Source organism: Bacillus rossius, chromosome 1 (genome assembly GCF_032445375.1).
Source record: "Bacillus rossius redtenbacheri isolate Brsri chromosome 1, Brsri_v3, whole genome shotgun sequence".
Classification (NCBI taxonomy): domain Eukaryota; kingdom Metazoa; phylum Arthropoda; class Insecta; order Phasmatodea; family Bacillidae; genus Bacillus; species Bacillus rossius.
In genome coordinates, this window is record NC_086330.1 from 43,292,186 (window position 1) to 43,312,815 (window position 20,630).

At 38.6% G+C, this 20,630-nt stretch overlaps 1 protein-coding gene across 2 annotated transcripts in view; it reads right to left on the minus strand.

The window, feature by feature from the left end:
* Window positions 1-666: 666 nt before the first annotated feature.
* LOC134535258 (kelch-like protein 10) overlaps window positions 667-20,630 on the minus strand; it is a 43,638-nt gene continuing 23,674 nt past the window's right edge. Inside the window, exons 3-7 of one of the 2 annotated variants that reach the window (XM_063374333.1) lie at window positions 12,033-12,202; window positions 9,347-9,516; window positions 8,342-8,500; window positions 4,255-4,459; window positions 667-1,172 (exon numbers count right to left, since the gene is read on the minus strand). In XM_063374333.1, coding sequence (XP_063230403.1) covers window positions 962-1,172; window positions 4,255-4,459; window positions 8,342-8,500; window positions 9,347-9,516; window positions 12,033-12,202 — 915 coding nt within the window. In that variant the 3' untranslated portion in view covers window positions 667-961. Of the gene's footprint in view, window positions 1,173-4,254; window positions 4,473-8,341; window positions 8,501-9,346; window positions 9,517-12,032; window positions 12,203-20,630 lie in introns of those variants that run through there. The other variant, XM_063374336.1, reaches the window with a different exon arrangement.

Below are 20,630 nucleotides of genomic sequence, written 5' to 3' on the forward strand. Positions count from 1 at the left end.
TACAAGACAACACCGAGGCGCAGACTGGCAGAGCGTAGTGCAGGGGTCAGCGGGCAGGACAGCAAATGCTCCCGCCTACTTTCGGGAGCGCTAGCGCTCAGCGGAGGCCCTGGCGGACCGCGTGAGTGCATCACTTTCCACTCCACCACATTCGTCCATGCAACCAGACACCAGCATTCCACCACAGCCGAAAGGCCAAACAGCCACCCCCTACCACAGACCCCAGAATCATTTACACCCAAACACATCAAAAACATACACACAGACACAAAACAAGAGGTAATGGGGGGCACCCCGCGGCCTGGGACTCTTTGCGAGCCCCCTGGATCGATGCCACAGACAGGCATGCGGACCGGGCAGTTCGCTACCGGCTATGATGACAGTATCAGTTCCGCGACGCACTGGTCGCTGACTGTGCTGTCCGCATTAGCAACTGATCTGAGCCATTGTGGCAATGTGACTCCAACTTTATCACTGCATCATATTACTCCATTGCACTAAAACATACATTTGGGCGACATTGGGTGACATGTGCTCTAAAAATATCAATATTTGGTCTTGATTCGTAAGTTCTCGAATTATATTAGAATCTAAGATCTTTCATTAAATAACATAAAAAATAGTATTTGAACGATGTGTTTGTTCTTGCTTTAGTTAATTATTTGATTTTTAAATTTAAATTTAAATTTTATTGGAAAGAATATACCTAATAACATTGTGCGAACAGTCAATTATTTAGCTTCCACATATTTTATTTTGCATTGATTAATGGTTTTGCTAATTCATACTTTTTCTTTTCTTTCTTTCAGAAATATTTCCTAACTAACTGTTATAATGTTAACATATATACATGAAAACTGGAAAATTAATTGAAATATTTTGTAGTATTAAGTGGATTCATAAAATGGTTCAAAAGTTGGACAAGGAAATTTTCTACACGAATCTTCACCCTATTTATCTCTCAAACTTCCTCATCCTCCGAATCTGATGTGTTCAAGTGATGGCTGCGGTCCGTTTGTGTGGCAGCGCACGAACTGGAACCAATCTTTTCCCTTGCCTGGACCCTGGGGACAGCCAGTTTCCTCTTCACGTAGTCCAAGACGTTTGGGATATCTTCAACGACAATGGCTGACGTTCCATACCTCGCAACTCTTAAATCAGCTGCCGGCAACCTTTGAAAATCATATTTGTTATTAGTTAACGTAAATTGCTAGAGTAGCGTCGGCTATAGATATTATTTAACTTAGAAATAAAGGAGTGTGCGGTTAAAAGAAAACATTTGAACTATAGTAATTCACTTTAACTTAGTAAGAACTTATAATATATTTAGATAATAATCACATACTATACATACTATCTTAAGTACCCAGAGTTGCCTGGGCTATATACATTGTAAAGAGGCATTTTTTTCGTCTAAGATTTACAAATATAGTAAGAAATAGTGGTTTCCAAGAAGAAGAAGAAGGCATAAGCTTTAAATTTTGTACAACGTATTGTTAAAAATAATGCATTTTGATTTTTAAAGCCCCCACCCTCCTTGGGAGCTGATTTTCGGAAAAAGCACATTCTCAGTTAATGTCTATGTAATATAAGGAACATTCCAGGCGAGTTTCAAGTCTCTAGTACATAAATGTGCTTAAAAAACGAGAATTTTGACTTTTAACGCCCCTGCAACCACCCTTGGGAACTTATTTTCGTAAAATCTGCCTTTAACAGATGCCTATGCAGCAAAATGAATAACTTTTCAGTGAGTGATATTTCACTTGAGTGTCTCTCTCTCTCTCTCTCTCTCTCTCTATATATATATATATATATATATATATATATATTGACGACAGTCGTCGTGCCCTCCTAGGCTTAGAGGCCGTTCCTGCCCATCGCCGTGTACCTGAGGGGGCACGCCCTATGCCGCCGTCTCCCCCCCCCCCCCCCCCCAGACAGTGCAGTGCAGTGTTCATCGTAAGAACGCACCAGAGTGCGCATTAAAGTGTCCATGTTATAAAGACCGCTCAAAGACGGACAACTATTGTATATGTGTAAATATTGCTTTGTTAATAGTGTCATGTTTATCAGGGTTCTTGTGTAGCGATGTAGAGGCCGGACCGCGGCGAGCGCGCGGTCTCGTTCGTACCGACTTTCCTCCCGTCCACCCCTCCCCCCTCACGCGGCGCAGGGCGCGCAGAAGGCGGGACCAGTGGCAGAGGCAGTCGCCGCTTGGCAGCCACGGAGTGTGGATTGGCGTCTCCGCGCTCCGCGAGTCTTTACGTCCGCGACCATGTGCGGACTTACGTTTTCGATTCGTAACGTTCTACAGTCTTACGTATTCGTCAACTACGTATACGGTCGGGAGTTTTCCAGTACTTTAACGTTTTTCACGGTACTACGAGAGGCGAGCGTTACCGTTACTGCGGGAAAGGTGCGGTCAGGGCAAAGGCGGACCAGCCGCAATAAACCAGTGTACGAACAGTTAGCGAACTTTACCTAATTTCAACCTGATTTCCACCCTCATCAATCCATCCAAACCTCTTCTCAATTTCCGGTCCCGGCCACAGCAGGCCTGAACCCCTACCTACTTGCTGGATTAGCCGGGCAATTTACATTAATCCATATTCCAGACTTTATTCGGGGACCGGGAAGGGGATAAGAGCCCTGGGGACGTATATATATATAATGTTAGAATGTTAGTCATCATTTACGAAAGTAAAACAGCAAGTTAATTGAGGCAAACATATGACTGGCCTAGTAAAAAGTCAATTTTCAAGACATACTCACAGCTTAAGAGCCGATGTTTGCCTTGTAACATCCATATTTTTTATCCGTACGCTTTTTAATTATTATTTTTTATCACATTGGTTTTGAAATTTAGATCAAATAAAGATCTTTTTCGTTGATGTATGTTTTTTTTATAGAAGCCGAATTTAAATAATTTGAAATGAACCTTGGAACTGTGTGTTCATGAATTATAAAATATGTGTGTGCCAAATTTTATATTTTTATATTATAACTTAAAATACGAAACAAGTTCTCCTGAACATTAAAAAGTTTATCAAACCTATGAAACAAGGATCAAAATGGTCAGAATCGACTAATAATTTTCAGAAATATTGTAAACAAACATTTAACTTCTAAATAAACTAACGAAACAAAGGCTTGATTTCAGAAATGAAAAACATATACTAATAATAAAAGTGTTTTATATATAGGCCTTATGGGTACATAAAAATAATGTTATGACAAATTAATAAATAGATAAGAAGGCATTTGTTGTCTAATGATATTTAATATGAAAGTGGAGAAATTATGTTAGCATGCTTGTTGGCATACATGCTTGTAATTTACCTAATTAACTTCTAGTTGTTTAGGTATGTAGGAAATCCCTACAAAGTATAACAATTCGTTTTTCTGTTTTCAATAGTTATTTATTTGATATATATCTAATAAATGACAGATTTGTTTTTACCAGAATGATCGGGTTTGGGGGGTTGGGGTGCTCATCTGCATTACATGGTAAGTGTATGAAGCCTTTTTTTCTTCAGCTAATTTTTACACTATATTGTTTAGACACACCAAAAAATTGGCTGATGTGCTGAAGTGTAGTGTTTTGCATTGTGTTTTAATTTTTTTTAAAGTGGCTGTTTCTAAACGACACATATTCTGAATCATTTTTACTAACCATCATCAAACATTATCAAGCACCATTTCCACAATGTTTTTGGAGGAACAATATGGCGATGGCAACGTAAAAAAAAATCAGAGATTAGTGGAAAATACAGATGGAACATAAGGTCATATTCTTGCTTGTGGGAGGGGTTGAAGTCAAACGGGGAAAAGTATTTCAGTGTACTACATGTACCAATATGGCGGCTATTTGCTTACAAATGTATCAGATGTACCTGTATTTGAGGTTAAATTAGAGATAAATGTCAACTCATATCATTACATTTGTGTTAGGAAGATTCGTTTTTGGACTTTTAATAAATATAAACATATTAATCAGTAATATTGTGATCTAAATTTCTTCCGAGCACCTTAAATAATGTCGTTAAGAAAAGCTGATACAAATATAAACAATATTCCGCCATATGGGTATGTGAAAATCAGAAAAAAATGGGGAAAAAACAGCTTTGCGTCTGACGGCTAATGCTCCATCTGTATCCTTTCTTAATCTCCGCTCCAACTACCTTACAGCATGCCATCTCCTGAAACAGTTCTTAAATTCGAGGTTATTACGGCAGCGCCACTAACGAAACTTACCACTCATTTGTGGAGTCGTCGAAGTGTTCCACTGTCTTCATGATATAGTTTCCGCCTGAGCCACCAATAGCATAAATCTTGTCATTAACCACTCCGAGCGCCAAATTGCCTCTGCGAGATCTCATGTTATGTCCGCTTGTCCACGAGTTGGTGACTGGGTTAAACCGCTCGCAACAGCTGAGAAACGCGGAGCCGTTGTAACCACCTGGAATCGAACACTGTAGGCTTGGTAAGTTAATTCAAAACTGCACATGAGCCTAAAATATATATTTTTTGTTGAACTGGTTGATTTTGTGATATAAAAAGTAAGTAATTTATAAGTCAATAGATAGACTCCTTGTTATATAATCTTAAGTGTATAGTTGCACTCATAATGACCCGTCGCGTCCGTCCGTTTACCGTCCGTACGTCGTTCACGTGACCTCAAGCCAATCAAAAGGTCCGGGTAATTCCATCCGTCCGTCCGTCCGTCTGTCTGTCAAAAGCTTCCTAAGTTTTAACTTTTGATGTATGGACAGTTAAACTATAATCTCCAAAATGTTTACAAAGTATTACCGGCATTTAATATTATAAAGATTTTTACGTTTGATTGTTTGTTTAGCTTATCCATTACTTTTTTTAAGCTTGTGTTTGAACATATTTTAAAGTTAGAATTTTGATAAAAAAAAAATTATCTAGACATAGAAGTGAAAGATAAATTAAAAAAAAAAAGATATACATAACTATCAGAGCGAAAAAAATCGAATTTAATTTAATGTAAAGTAATTCATTTAATTAATACAAATGTTTGACTCACATGATCGTCAATATAATATACTTATACTTATACAGGTGTGTAGGTGTATATATTATATTTTATATATATATATATATATATATATGCAGGAGGCACTTTCACCACCATTTAAGCCTTCTAGTCATTGGCAGCATCGGAATGGAAAAGTATTTTGACGGACGTACGAAGTGTGAATCGCTCGACTTGTTGACGGACGGACGGGCAGATAATGGATAAATGCAACGGATCAGTGCAGTTTAGTTTACTATGTTGAGAAATGTCAGTAAACGGTTACAGACCATTTCTGTATTTTCAACATAAAAGACCCAAACCATATAGTTTTGCAAACACCTTTTTTTTTTTGTTATTAATCCTATCAAGTAGGTATGTTGGACTTGAATCAGCAGTATAAATAATTAAAATAAAAAGTGTTTTTTTTTAATTGACTAATATCGTTTATATTTTTGTAACGTGTGTTGTTTTGATCGAAGTGAAAATAAAAATTATTTTCAAGATAGGAACTCGCTATGTTTACTAAGAATGGCTCATTTAAGTATGTTTGTTTGGATTATTGTATTTTTGTATTCCGAGAGAAGAGTTCTTTTACCGCCGTTCTTTAAGTTTATATTATAAACATTATATACCCTGGTTAGGGCACTATAAAGAGTGGGTATTGACGGCTACCATCTTTGGTCTCGCGCGAGAAGAGACGCCGACTTCCGGCCAGCGCGGCCGTACGCAGCGGTAAAATGAACTCGTCATTGAGAAGAAACTAACCAACCAAACTGCATAAAACTTTAAGGTTTAAGGTTATGTTCTTTAAGGTGCATAGCCTCTGATGGCTAAGTTTTTAATCTATAGCTGCTATAATAGGTAATAAAAAAAAAGTGGGTTGTCTATAAAGTCGGTTTACGGACGATAATTTTTACTTGATAACGTCATAAGAAAACATTGATGAAAAATTGCATACTTTTTAATTTTCAAATATTATTTTTTAGTTTTTGCAAATTTAATTTAAATAATTTGTTTAAATATAATCACAAACAATTAGTTAAAAAGCCCGCCTTAACCTGTTTGATATTATAGAAGATTTTCTCGCACGGTGGTTGGCCGGTTCTTGCACGCTTGGCTCAGGCAGAACGTGACAATTTTTCGTGCGTGCAGCCGGCGTTCATCAATTTATAAGACTTTATCACGTCAAAAAAGAATTATAATATATCGCGAAGCGTTTTTGAGGTGTGTAAGGTGATTTGCTCAACTTTCTTTATTGAAAGATATCCCCCCCCCCCCCCCCCCCCCCCCATATTTCTGTAGGTAGATAATGTAAGCGCACTAAATGTGAAGTAAGGGCCAAATATCATATCTACGTTTACTAAACGTCGATATATGTAGCCGTTTCCTCACAATCTTGTGTGTTTTTGGTTTCCGCGTGCTCTCGCGCATGGAACGATGGGACGTCGCTCCCGACTAGGCAGCCGTACGCAGCGGTGAAGTAAACTTGTCATTGTGCAGAAACTAACTAACCGTGTACCACCATAATTTATGTTCTGTTTCTTAATGTAAATAGCTTGTCAATGGTTTAACGAAAACATTACCCCCGTTAAAATAAGTTGGCAAAAATAAAAAGAAAACACCCGTTTTTAAAGGTTATCAGATGTGGTAGTCCATTCAGATTATTTACCCCCTTAATTACCTTAGGTAACATACGTAAGCACATGAAATATAGTAAAAATATTAATGTTTAATATTCGTTAAGTACATGTTAAAAGAATAATAGGTATTTACAACATCGATATGTCGTAGAATGTTAATTTTGACTTCTTAAAAGTATACATAAAAATATTTATCAGTAATTTGTAATCCAAACCCTGTTAAGTCATTATTATTATATTAAAAAACTACAAATATCATGAGTTCTCAAATTTATTCATGAATACCAGACATATTAATTACGTTCTCTTTTAAAACCGTTCCAATTTATATTATAGGCCAATTTATTTTCTAAACCATTTCAATTTAAACTTAAGTTTTATTTATTTAAATCTATAGATACCAATTAATTATTAATAACTATAAGTAATACTTTAATGTTTAGTTACTATAGGTAATGAAATGATTTTCCACAATTGCAGAACTTGATCTATTGAATCATTTTTGAAATTTCATTTAATTACTTACAGCTTACTGGTGCAAACACAAAAGTCATCTTAGCAATTAAAGGTAATTTTACCAATACGTTTTAAATACAGTCGTTGGTTTAAAATAATAACTAACCCATGCGAGGAATAAAATTACTTCGCTAAAAATAGGTAGCCTATATTAGAACAATAACAATTTTAAAGTGATATTACAAGAAAAGCCTTAGAAACTTATATGAGCCCATGTGCAAAATTTATTATTTATTAAATATAAAACACTTTTGCTGCAATTACGTACGTTTATAAGTTTTAGCGTAGGATTATCAGCACCGTTTAAAGAATTCGTACATTTCAGGTCATGAACTAAGAAAAGAGATTTTAATTTCTGTAAAGTAATTTTAAAAATAATAATAATTTATCATACGAGAGTAAAACTGCCATTGTGAGGTTTTGAACTTACAGTAATCTCATTGTTGTGTCCACAACTAAACCATTGAACCAATGGTGGTTTCTGTGTGGAATTTAACTTTAAATCCACTGCATTTTTTTAACTAGATGTATAAACATAAGCGCAGCGACTCATATAAAATCCCGAAGTTTAAATAGTAATATAAATATTGCACAATTGAAACAACTAAAAATTTTTTTTTTCGGGACAACAGCAGTTCTGAAAACATTTTCCTTCGTGCCACGTGTGAGAGGCGCGGAAACATACAATCAGACAAGACGATTGTGAGAGAACGGCTATACATATGAAAGTTTAGTAAATTTAGATTTTGTATTTGATCTTTACTGCACATTTAGTACGTTTTACATTATCGACCTGCAGTAACTGGGGGGAAAGGGGGGGGGGGGAATATCCTTCGATAAAGAAAGTTGAACAAATCACCTTCTTGCAAACGTTCCTATGTTCACCATATATTATTTTCTTACTTATTATATCGACTAAAGTGTTAAAAACTTAACAGCTGGAGGCTATGCATCTTAAAGAACACAACCTTATAGTTTTACGAGGTTTGGTCGAATAGTTTCTTCTCAATGACGAGTTTATTATACGGCTGCGGCGTCCCTTTTCACGCAAGACCAAAGATTGCTGCCGTTAATACCCAGTCTTTATAGTTGCCTTAGCCCTAGTTAATACGTCATAACTTTGGTTCAGCACATGCAATCTTACCTGCAGTATAGATGTATCCGTGATATACCACACAGGTGATGCCGCTCCTTCGGCTTATCATTGGTCGAATGAAGGTCCATTGATCCGCGTCTGGGTCATATACTTCTGCAGATTTTACGCATTCAAACCCATCGAATCCTCCAACAACGTAAATTTTCCCTGAAAAGTTTCCCAGGTAGATTTTTTGTATGTTTAATTTGATTATTTTTCTCAATATGAACTTATTTAATGCAAGTAAGAAATTACCTGTAGGTCAAACATCAGAATGAATTATTTCATTTAAACCATTATATTTTTTATTAGGTGTTGATGGGAGGCCACGAATTCACTCGTTGCATACCTTTTAAATCATCGAACCTAAAACAAATTTAACTGAGATAGACTCGTCTCACAAAAAGAGAAAGCGGGGTTGTATATTAAAATTAAGAAATGTATATCCAAATGTGTATTTTTAAACATTTTTAAAGTATTGAGTTGGAAAAAGGAAGCATTTGATATGGACAGTAAAACACATTGCACTCTGACCACATATCATTGTCGACAAACACTGACATACAAAGCAAGATAGGTTAAGTAACATTCCTAAACATGAGTTTACTGAATAATTAACATCCAAATATTGTACATTCCTATTTGTTTATATTTTTCCTAAACAAAGGTACGAGAGATGCCGTATTTGTATGGTAAATTTTCCATACAGAGAGAGAAATGGAAACCTTCCTTTGGCTTTTGCCTTACTTCACTAAAATTATTTTCTTTACAACAGCAAATATATTTAAAAACATATTGTAAAATATACAGACTGTAACACAGTATGTGTTATAGACTTTAGGAGGTGACCTACACGTTATGTGGTGTACCTCATTTATATTTTAAGGTAGAATAAAATGCTATCTTTTCACGTACCTACCTAGCTCATCATGGCGAGTCCTCTCCTGAAGTCTGTAACGTAAGTTGCGTTAAACTCTGTATAACAGCAAACAAAATACAGAGCTGCTGACTTACCATTGAACTCAGTGGCGCCAGCATCTGACCTTTTCGAGTTCATGGACGCCACGAAACGCCACTGGTTATCGTAGGGGTTGTACTTTTCCACGGATCTGTGTCTACGTACACCATCCAAACCTCCAATTGCGTAGATATCGTTCCCAAGTACCGCTGAAGCCAAATAATACCTACGAGAAAAAACATAACATATGAACAGTCCCAGAAAAGAACGACGTTTTAATGGCTTCACGCAGGGACATACTCAATATGAGGGGAGATGGGAATATTACCAACCCCATTTTTTTTTTAAATAAATAAATAAATTTTGCGAATATTCTGGCTTCACCTCACGTCGACAGCGAGGTCATGAGAGGCGGGCACATGAGCAGGGACTTAACCAGAAAAAGGGGGGGGGGGCAGACGGGGATTGTGCCCCGGGCACCGAATTTGTACGGGCGCTGAACTGGCAGAGCAATTTTTACAATAAATATTTACTTGAATATCGTAGTGTTAGAACACAAAAGAAGTTGGAGGTCGGGGGAACTGAATTATTTGTATTGGAAGATGCATACATGACTGTCGTCAAATAAATAATAATACAAAAAAGGTATTTTTCGTGAACCATCCTACTTGCGATGTATTAGAAAATGAAATTACTGCAAATAAATATATTTATTTACCATCTAAGTTGAATGGAAAATATATGGAATAGTGGAATTTATATGTGGTGGCAATATGAGGTGTTTTCGGGAAGGTCCTGTCTGGTCCGGTTGGTTTGGGAAAACAAACAAAAAAAAAGGGGGGGGGGGGGCGCCAATAGGAATTCTTGCCCCGAGTGTGAACTAGACTATTTAAGTCCCTGCACACGAACACACTGCAGCGTATTTGAGGGAGGAATCAATATTGCCCTTTGGTGCGGAGACATCCCAGCATCTTTCTGCGAGTGGGTCCGGGAAACCACGCACGAAATAAACAAGATGGACGGACTGGGATTGGAACTAGTCTCCTGCGGAATAAACACCATTATTTAGATTCCACGTAGGCTGATCTGGGTGAAAAGGAGAGCGCTGGACTGATCGGTGAGTACATGGTAATGTTTTGATGTGGATCGCAGTCGTAGTAAAATTAGGCTGAAAATGAAATTAAAGGTTTGTTTTATGTTAAGCTGCCGCTAACTCCAAATACGAGTTCACAATGGTGTGGGAAGAATCTTTGAATACATCCATCTATATAAATAAAAATGTATGTGTTCGTTCAAAATCTTAAATTCCCGAAAGTTCTTCGCCGATCGCTGTGAAATTTTGTCACCGCGTTGCATTCGAATACGCACTTGTTTTTATATAGCTATGTCACACCTGTGATAGGTAAAAATATAGATAAGGAAAATATAGTTTTTAATATTTTCATTACTATAGTCTGACATACCTATATGGAGATATATAGATATATGTATATAGATGAGAGAGATATAGATATAGAGATATAGAGAGGTAGATAGATATAGATACAGAGGTATAGAGATATACATAGAGAGATAGAGAAATACTTTGTATATGTGTACATACTTCAAATAAAGTACAAAAATATTGATCGAGGCAATGCAACGCATGTCGGGCATTAGCAAATTATTTACATAGTCATGTTTTAAAAGTGTTTGAAAATAGTTCCCCAACAATTAGGGGCACATTTTGTTTAGTCGAGTTCCCAGAACGATCCTGAGTGTTCAGCCGCCCAAGGTGTTCAGAGGAAATTCCACTGCGAGGTCAGTCAGGAAACGTGTCGCCGTGAACGAAGGCCATGCCAGCCACAGTGCCCTCCTTGGCCCGAGATGGTTGATCCCGCGTGCGACCAGCGCTGCTCCAGGGGGAGGGCGGTGACTCCTCCCGAGCCAGAATTGTTGAAGTTATACTTCTTTAGACGCGTTATGAAAAATGATGAGTGAATTTTTACTATGCGCGCGCAGCATGCTACAAAAATTGACAGAATGAAAAGAGGCTACATAAAAATAAAAATAATAAATTTGCTTTTAAACCATAAATATTAGTGTTTAACATTTAATATAATTAAAAACATTTATTTATTGTGAATATTAGTGATGTATATTGTGTTTATAAACTTTTTCAAGTGTATTTATATAAGAGAGGTATGTTCATATATATACATTCTATTTGTATTATAACATATTGGATTACAATTTTTTGATAATAAATATTAATAAATTAGAATAAATTCTTGGAATATTTATTGATTTGCATTATAATTTAAAATATACTTCGATTATTTTACTAAATTAATTAATTAATTTTATAGGCTTGTTTGTATTAATATTGTATATGTATTTATTTAAAAATATTATTTGATTGAATTTATTCTTCACCAACCGTATTTATAATATTACCCCAGTCATTTTATTTTTTATTTCTATAAATTTTTTGCATGCTAAACTAAAAGTTATTTTTTTTTTACTACGCCAAGTAACTATAACTTATAACGCGCGTACGTAAGTACACGCACACATTTTTGTTTGTATGAGGGTGTATTTATGTTTAATGAAATACTTAAATTGCATGATATCTTTTTTTTTTTCCATCAAAAGTTGTATGAAACAAATCGAAGTTCAGAATCTGAGTCCATAAAACGGGGAATATCCCCAGTCCATGAAGTGACGTGGTTTTAAATCCCCCCAGGGCGGCCGGGAACTCACCGGCGCGCGTTCATCGGCGACAGGTCGGCCCACGTCTTGGTGACGACGTGGAAGCTCTGGCACGTGCTGTAGTACTCGTCGCTGCCGAACCCGCCGATGACGTAGATGCAGTGGCCCAGCACGGCCGTGGCGTGGTACACCTTGGGCCCCGCCTCTTCTTCCACGAGAACCTGCGGCGCGGCGACACCCTGCGGCTAGTCGGTTACGTGACACGGCTTCTGCTGAGCCTGGCTCACGCGATCAGGGACCCCTCCCTTCCAGCATTTAAAACAATAATAAACTAGCGAAGACAGAAAGAGAAAAATAACATCTATCTCTCTCTCCCATAGAGAGATATTTATGAAAGAAGATGCACGCCGGCGCGTCCATATAGGCGAACTAGGCAACCGCCTAGGGCGCCAAGTAGCTGGGGGCGGCGCAGCACGACACATAACAGCTCATATAATATGTTTAACGATTATTGAAACTAGATGAAAATGGATTTTTGTAACAGTTTGGAATGTTTATATTGATATAAGTAATTATTTAAAGTCCACGGTGACCTGTTTATGATTTGTAATAAGTAAAAAGTAAAAAAAAAACACAAGCCTGCTTACATTTGATTGTTGACAAAATCTTAGGCTTACGTGATGTATTTTGAGGCAAGGAAAATTTTTTTTTGGGGTTTCTGTCGGAGGCGGGGGGGGGGGGGGGGGGGCCCGGCGGCATTAAGGTTTTTCGCCTAGGGCGCCAATTTACCTTGCACCGACCCTGATTAAGCCCTATCACACGACGGAACATTTCATGGAAATTTCGATGCAAGGATATATAACGGTACATAAGTTTACAAAGAAATCCTTAGTGGGATACAATAATGTATATCTTTACCCTTATAGCCCGACATGCATCATACACAGAAGCAACAGTAATCTCTATTCAATGTCGTTTTGTATACGCCTTACTGTAAGCATATCCTTCATGCAAACTTCACACGTGCGTTTCATGTATTTAATAACATTAATACATGTGTAGTAGTTATAGCTTTTGTTGAATTAATCAAACGATTGACTCATGAACAAATTATTAAAAACAATTAAATAAAAACAGTAGGTGTATATAGTTCATATGAGCACAGGGGAGGGGGGAGGGGGATTCGGGGATTCGAGGCGGCCATCTTGGATTAAGCCACTTCCGGCAGCCATCTTGGATGACGTCACTTCCGGCGGCCATCTTGGATGACGTCACTTCCGGCGACCATCTTGGATTACATCAAGTCCGGCGGCCATTTTGTTTTCTAGAACATTCCACAATTTTGAGTTTCGTCCGCCATCTTGAAAATCTTTATTTATTATCCGATTTTAATGGAAAAAAAATTTAAAATTAAAAAAAAATTAAATAATCAAATTTTTAAAATAAAATTAAAAAAATATGATTTAATAAAATTTTAATTAAAAATCTACGCATCGAACACCCCACTCCTCTAAATTACAAATACATCATCTAGCACCCCCACCCCTCTGTTACAATAACATCGTCATCGAACGCCCCACTCATCCCTTTTTACAATTTTTCGTTACACCACATTCTTTAAAATAAATTTATTATCAAAATAAAAAATATGTACCATCGTTGTCTGCGGAGGCAGCCATCTTATTTAGTGGAGACCGCCACCTTGATTTCATCTGATGGATGTCGTCATCAGGTGTAGGTTTATAAAGTACGTTAGTGTATATAAGGTCGAGTTACAATTCTCTACCAACATTGTTATGAACCTTATAGACCAAAATCCACAGAATCCACAAAATACTCAAAATCCACAAAATCCACAGTCATTTTGTTGTTGTAACCGACATTTTTTCTTAAAGTCTTATCACTTATAGGTTTTAACTAAAATATATGTTATTAATACTATCGTTGTGGATGCGATAGTTAAAGTAATGATAATTTAAAAAACATTTATCACTCCATCTTAGCGGACCAGAAATTTTTCAGAGTCCTAACTCACAAGTAATATTCTCTTCTCATGTTTGCGTACTAGTGTTTTAAAAGCTGCATGGAAGCAGATATTTTAATGTTTGTGTATAATTACATTTCACCATTCTGTAAGACATTTATAAGTATCAGTACCTCGTGGGATATTGGTTCTATATTAAAAATAATAAACAATATGTAGGTAAAATGGTATTTATTAAATTAATAACATATTTTACGCAACAAATATGGAGCAAAAACAGAAACTACACATCAAAAAACTGAAACTTACAACAAAAATGGGAACTATACATCAAAAACATAAACTGTAAGTATAACAAAAATGGAAAACTGTACAACAAAAACGGAAACTGTACAGCAAAAACATAAACTGTACAACAAAATGAAAACTATAAAACAAAAAACAGAAAAACTATACAACAAATGGAAACAACTACCAACCTGCCAAACTATTTAAATCAAAAACTATTTACTGAAAAAAAAAAGTTATTCGTCGCCTCCAACATATCCGTGGGGGACTGTGTGGATACCATCTTCGCAGATCAGCCGTTTGTCGTCCTCCCACGTTATGGCCAGCTTATTGCTGTACTCAGTATAGAGTATGTGCTGACGGGAGCGAATTGCTCTAACGCCTGCCCTCATTGTGCAGTGGTCTTGCAGGGCATCCAGGTAGTCATCGAATGTTATGTGGTTTTTGACCACACATCGCTGGATGCCCTTGGCCTTTTTCTCGCTCTTACCACCGCACCTGTAGGCGTAGAGTTTAGCCCGTAGGCTTACAAACTCCTCCATCACTTCTCCCCCACATTCATCTTTGAATTTACCGACAACTTTCTCGTTGATGGGGGAGAAGCAAGGGTGGTCGGAAGGGTAGCAGCTGGTGTCGAATTTAGCCATCAGTGTAGGGTCGGCTTTGAGGTCATGGTAGAAATCATGCGTGTGAATCTCATACACAAAACTGTCTGTATCCATATACATCAGGTGAATATTGTCATGGTAACGGGGTTTCATGGTATTATAGTGGAAGTCGTACATGAGAGTCTTTGAAAGATCTAGTACGGCCAGTCCGGCATAAATCGGCTTGTCGAAAATGATGGTCTCGTGATTAAGGTGGACTAGAGACAAATTCGGTTCGTACATTGTACGGTCCTTGAAGGATGGACGACACACCAACTTCTTGAACCTCTTCTCAGAGCACACCAACTCCATTTTGAGCCTCCGCCTTTTATTTTCCATCAGTTTACCAAATGTCGAGTTCACAGCGAGCTTAAAGAACTCCTTCTCGAACTCGTTGGCTGCTGCTTTCCGCTTGTTGGTATTCAGCCGAATATAGGGTTCCAACCACGCCGACTGCTCAAACTGCAGGACTCGGTGTATCTTAGTCACTCTCAGCCCATGAGATACCGCTTGCTGTAGGTTTTTGTAGTGGACAATGTAGTGCTCTTTATTTTCCAGCGTTGTCATGAGCTTTGATTGTTTTGAGCCGGGCGGACACTGATTTACGGGGAGAAATGGCAGGTCTTTATGACTTTCGTGGAGCTCGGGAGGGTACTCCACATCACACTCAATAATGTAGCCTGTAGGAGAATCATCTGGGACAGACACGACATCAATTGATGTGTCTGCCCATTGGAAATGCCGAATTGGAAGCGGCAGACACATCGCCCACCCGTACAAATTATTTGCATCAATGTACTCCAGGAATGTGGATGGCTTGGATGCATCATATGTCTCAGGTATGTAGGAGTTATTGGCTACGCAATGACGTTTAATGCTTTGCGCTACTCCCCCCCTAATACCAGCCTCCACAAACATGTACATATCATAATCGGTAAGAAGCTCTAGCTGTACACCTGTGGTTCGAAGCATCGCATCGAAAGCGAACCCTGGACAAGAAATATAGTGAGACGGATCTAAACTATATGTCTCCAAACATATGGAACGGAAATTCTCGAATACATCCGCCAAAATCAGAACATCCGTCTTTAGGTACAAGTCAGCGTACTCCCCCAAAGTAGCACACTGAAACTTGTCCCAGACTTTCACCGCATGAGCGTACTCCATCTCTGAAATCATGGAATCAGTCAGACTATTGTAGAAATCATCGATGGATGGAAGACTAGTATCATCTAGTCGAGCAAAAGAATCCACAAAATCATACGGGAAGACACCCTTGCGGGTAACCAACTCCAACTCATCAGGCGCGAAAAACTCAGTAGTACTTATAAACTTGTCTGCAGGCAAGAACTCAGCGAGCGAAGCAAGACCCCGACTCATAAAACGGAACGTATCGACAAACTGAATGCTGAACTTATCATGTAACTTCTTGGAAAAAGTTATCAGCTTCTCTTCCGAATTAGGAATGATGAAGATGTCTTTACTATCATACCCCAACTTCCTGATAATGAAGTTCTGATCGTACGCCAGGTTGTGGAAGAACACAATCAACTTTTTCGGTCTGCGCCTGAGAAGGTTGCAGTCATTACATGCAGGCCCAATAAATTCGCCGGTGAAGTGATTGTGGTCACGAACTTTCTTTACAACCCCTCCAAACTTTCCTCCACAGTAGCAACAACACCTTGCTTGCAGAAAAGCAGTGTTCTGTGCATGTGTGAGCGGAGTCATAGGAACATATGTAGAAAATATTTTCTGTACGTCATGTCCAATCTCCACAATGCGGGATATGAACTTATCCTCTGCGTCACAACCGCGATACAATTCAGGCTCTGATGGAAGTGCTGAAGTGAGGTGTGCAGGAATGACGGTATTATCAGCTTTCACGTAAATGCAGTAGCTGTATGCCTTATGCTTTTGGTACTGCAGCGTGTATGACTCATCAGGATTCGGGTGACACGTATGTATTTTCTCTAGAATAGCTTCAAAGTCGCAATATACCACGATGGGCATCTTGTCACTGTGATGGAAGTTTTTGAACTGCAGAACAGGAGGCAAGCCATTCTGATCGGGCGATGGCATCTCCATCCTAACAGCAGCATGCTGTTTGCAGAGCTCACGGTGTTTTTCCAAACACTGAAGACCAGTGAGCCCGCTAACCCTATCCTGATCATCATAATGCTTGAAGCATCTTTTACAAACATGAATAGCGTCGTGATGTGTAGTGAGTTGGGACCGAACCAGGGCAGAAAAATTAGTTATGTATGTGAAATGGGATGAATCGTCATTGACCAAGAGCAGAAGATCGAAATGATTTTCTTTTTCTTCAGGAGCGACTCGTGCAGGAACAACATTCAGATTCTCGTCGATGCTGTAGATGTTGATGGAGACTCCAGGGTTCTGTTTTTCGAACAGTGGTACATATTTGCTTGATTGGAGTAGGAAACTCGATGTTCGTGAAGTTGAACTTCCCCTCCAAGTCATGGTAGCGCTGATTGACACGATCAGGATTCCGTCCTTCCACGTACTTCACAAGAATTGACCACTTAAAGCACATGTGGTCTTATAGATTTTGCGGATTTATCACTGCGTATTTGTCTTTGATGCATGTAGGTAATTCGATGTAGGAGCTGGCACGGAGTGGATCGAGCTTGTTTATTCGTAGTTGAAGTCGCTTAACGACCGACAAAGTCCATCCGGACCCCTTCCCCATATAGTCTTCCTCCTCCTTGCAGATCTTAGAGATGGAATCGACAACTGCCTCCTCCACCTCATGAACTGCGTAGAGGGGGACATTCATGGTTTTGAAGGCCCTCTTGTCTTCACTGGCATCTACTGGTTTTTCGTAGGCGCACTCGAGCACGATATTGAATTTGAGAGGTCCGTTCTCTTCAATCTCCTCCACAAGTTGGTTTATTATTTTGTTCTTGATGGAGTCCAGGTACGTACAAATATCCTTGGCAGAACTTGACGTATTTTCTGCCACGTACGTCTTCAAGTTACCCTTGAAACCCACTTCGGCGGTGATGAAGCCGTGGGTATTGGACAAACCAGTCCCGGTCACCACCTTTGTTCGGCTGGTCGAAGGCTTGGGCGTAACTGCAGGCTTAACTGCTACCATCCTCTGCTTCTTTGTTGGAGGCGGAGCAGGGCCCTTGCATACCTTGATGTGAGCTTTTAACTTATCAGCCCTGGCGAACTCCTTAGCACAGTTGTCGCAGGTATGTGCTATGCGGTTTGGGTTAAGACCGCAAGCCGACTTCTCATGTCGTCTAGCAAAATCAGCACGGGCGAAGGTCTTGTAGCAGAAGCTACACCGCATGCCTGATGTCGTAGCAACAGCTCCAGCACATGATGCAAGGTGCTGCTGCATCTTATCGCTGCGTGCGACCATCTTTCCACATAGGTGGCACTGCTGGTGGTCACGATGCTGGTTCTTAGCACACTGACGCTCGTGCCGGTAGCGGTTGTGGCCTGCCGTGAATGTAGCAGAGCAGAAACGGCATTTCTGAACAGTAGACGACATCATCACGACAATCGGTAGACTGGTCTCAACGTACGGAACACGCAACGGTAACTCGACGCACGGAGAACTATAACAAAAGAATTAAGAATACAGTGTAGCTAGATGTTAACACGAAAAAGTTGCAAACATAACCTCAAAACTCTAGCCCTTAAGCTTACTAACCTAAACTGATAGCAATGTAACTAAATAAAAAGGTTGCAAATGTAACCTCAAAACTCTAGCACTCAAGCTTACTAACCTAAACTGATAGCAATGTTACTAAATAAAAAAAAGTTGCAAACATAACCTTATAACTTTAGCCCTCAAGCTTACTAACCTAAACTACTAGCAATGTTACTAAATAAAAAAAGTTGTAAACATAACCTCAAAGCTACTCCTTCAGGTACAATCCTAAAAAAATGCTAGAATATTTAAAGTACTGATAAAAGTTAAAGCTGAAAAATATTCAATGCTAACTAAAAATGATTGATTACATAACCTCAAAACTACTCTAATTCACATCCCAAAAATGCTAGAATATTTAAAGTAGATACTGATAAAAGTTTAAACTGAAAAAAAAAATTCTGGCTACCTACATATAAGTGTACAGAGAAAAAACTAGCTAACTGATAACCTACAAAAAAGCTGAGAAACATTCAATGTTAACGAAACATGTAACATACCTCAGAAAACTATGAAGTGGAGCTGTAGAACACGAAGTAGCGTTGGCGGTAGAAATCGTGGTAGCAGCGAAACTCACACACGAACTAGCTCACTCAAACTCTAAGAACACACTGAAGCTCCGACAGCTAATCCCGGCCTTTTATAGCCTCGGACCTGCCTGTTCTTGGAAAAACCATTAGGAACAGAGTATTTCTGTTGTATCCGTCAATAGGAATGTAGTACATGAAAGTACCATTGTCTTCGGAAAAACCCAGCATGACTCATTTGCATGTCGTAGCAGGTCTGTGAGGGGTGGGGTTAGAAATGTAACCTGACAGCCAAACATGGGAAACCATTCTCGGGTAAAACCACTAATGACCTAGGTGATTAGAGATTAGTGCCGAGTGGACCCAAACAATAGACTTGACCGTGCATGTCACGACAGGTACATTAGTCCGCGACTTTGTAGTGCCATGAGGCGCTCAGGAATGTCTGAGCCTGCCACAAACAGCTCGTCAAAGTGTCATCTCGAAGCACTCGAGCTGCAGTCATGACGCGCATGCTACAACAGGCCCGTTAGTCACCGACTTCGTGGCGCCAAGCTGACACTCGGGTAGACAGGTAGCTAAATGATAATACTAGTAATGCAAGGAAATAAATAATCGGGTATGTTTAATACATTTATTTAAAAGTAAGAACACATTACAAAACTAAAACATTAAAAATTTATTCTACATTTATTATGACCAACATTCGTTTAAAAATTTTTAGCATTTCATTGCGAACAATCAGTTGAGCATCTACAGTATGACACAATTTGCTGATGTTCCAGGAACCAACCCTTTTCACAAACATTTAAGGAGACATTCCTTAAGCTCTCTTTTCATTGGTCAAATAAAACATCTCACTCTCTTTCCCTTTTACAACGATGCTGCTTCATCATCACGCTAAAATTCTGTAAGACCAAAAAAAATTTACTTCTCTTAAACCTTACGGTAGAAATTTCATCCTAGGTTGCTGTTACTGCATCTAGAAATTAAAAATTATATTATCTCATACAATTTTTATTTACATGTTAGACTTAACCATCCTACCACACACACGCACACACATGCACACACTTACACACACATGCGTGCGCATGCGTGCACTGAGATGAAATACATACTTGCCCACATAATGTACTTTTATTTACAAAGGCAACATATTAAAACACGTAATATTTAAATTTTGTGTAGATTGGACGGTACCAGACACCATACTGCAAAACGAGCGGACAACACTCGAGTCTTTACTAGGATTGGGCTGACGGATTGCCTCTGGAACGCCCCTGTTGCCTTCAACGACTCGGAATTAATACTTTTATCCATCAAAAAACAACAGTTTAACTAAGCAAAAATACACCCCACACCCCTCAAAAAATTGTTATTACACAAGGCATTATTTACATGGCAGGAGACCGCGCATGCGAAGTGCGCAGCTTCAGGTTAGAAATATTGATTAAAATAACTGCTAAAGATGCTAATTTGTTTATGAAAAAATTGCACATGAAATACAGACACTTG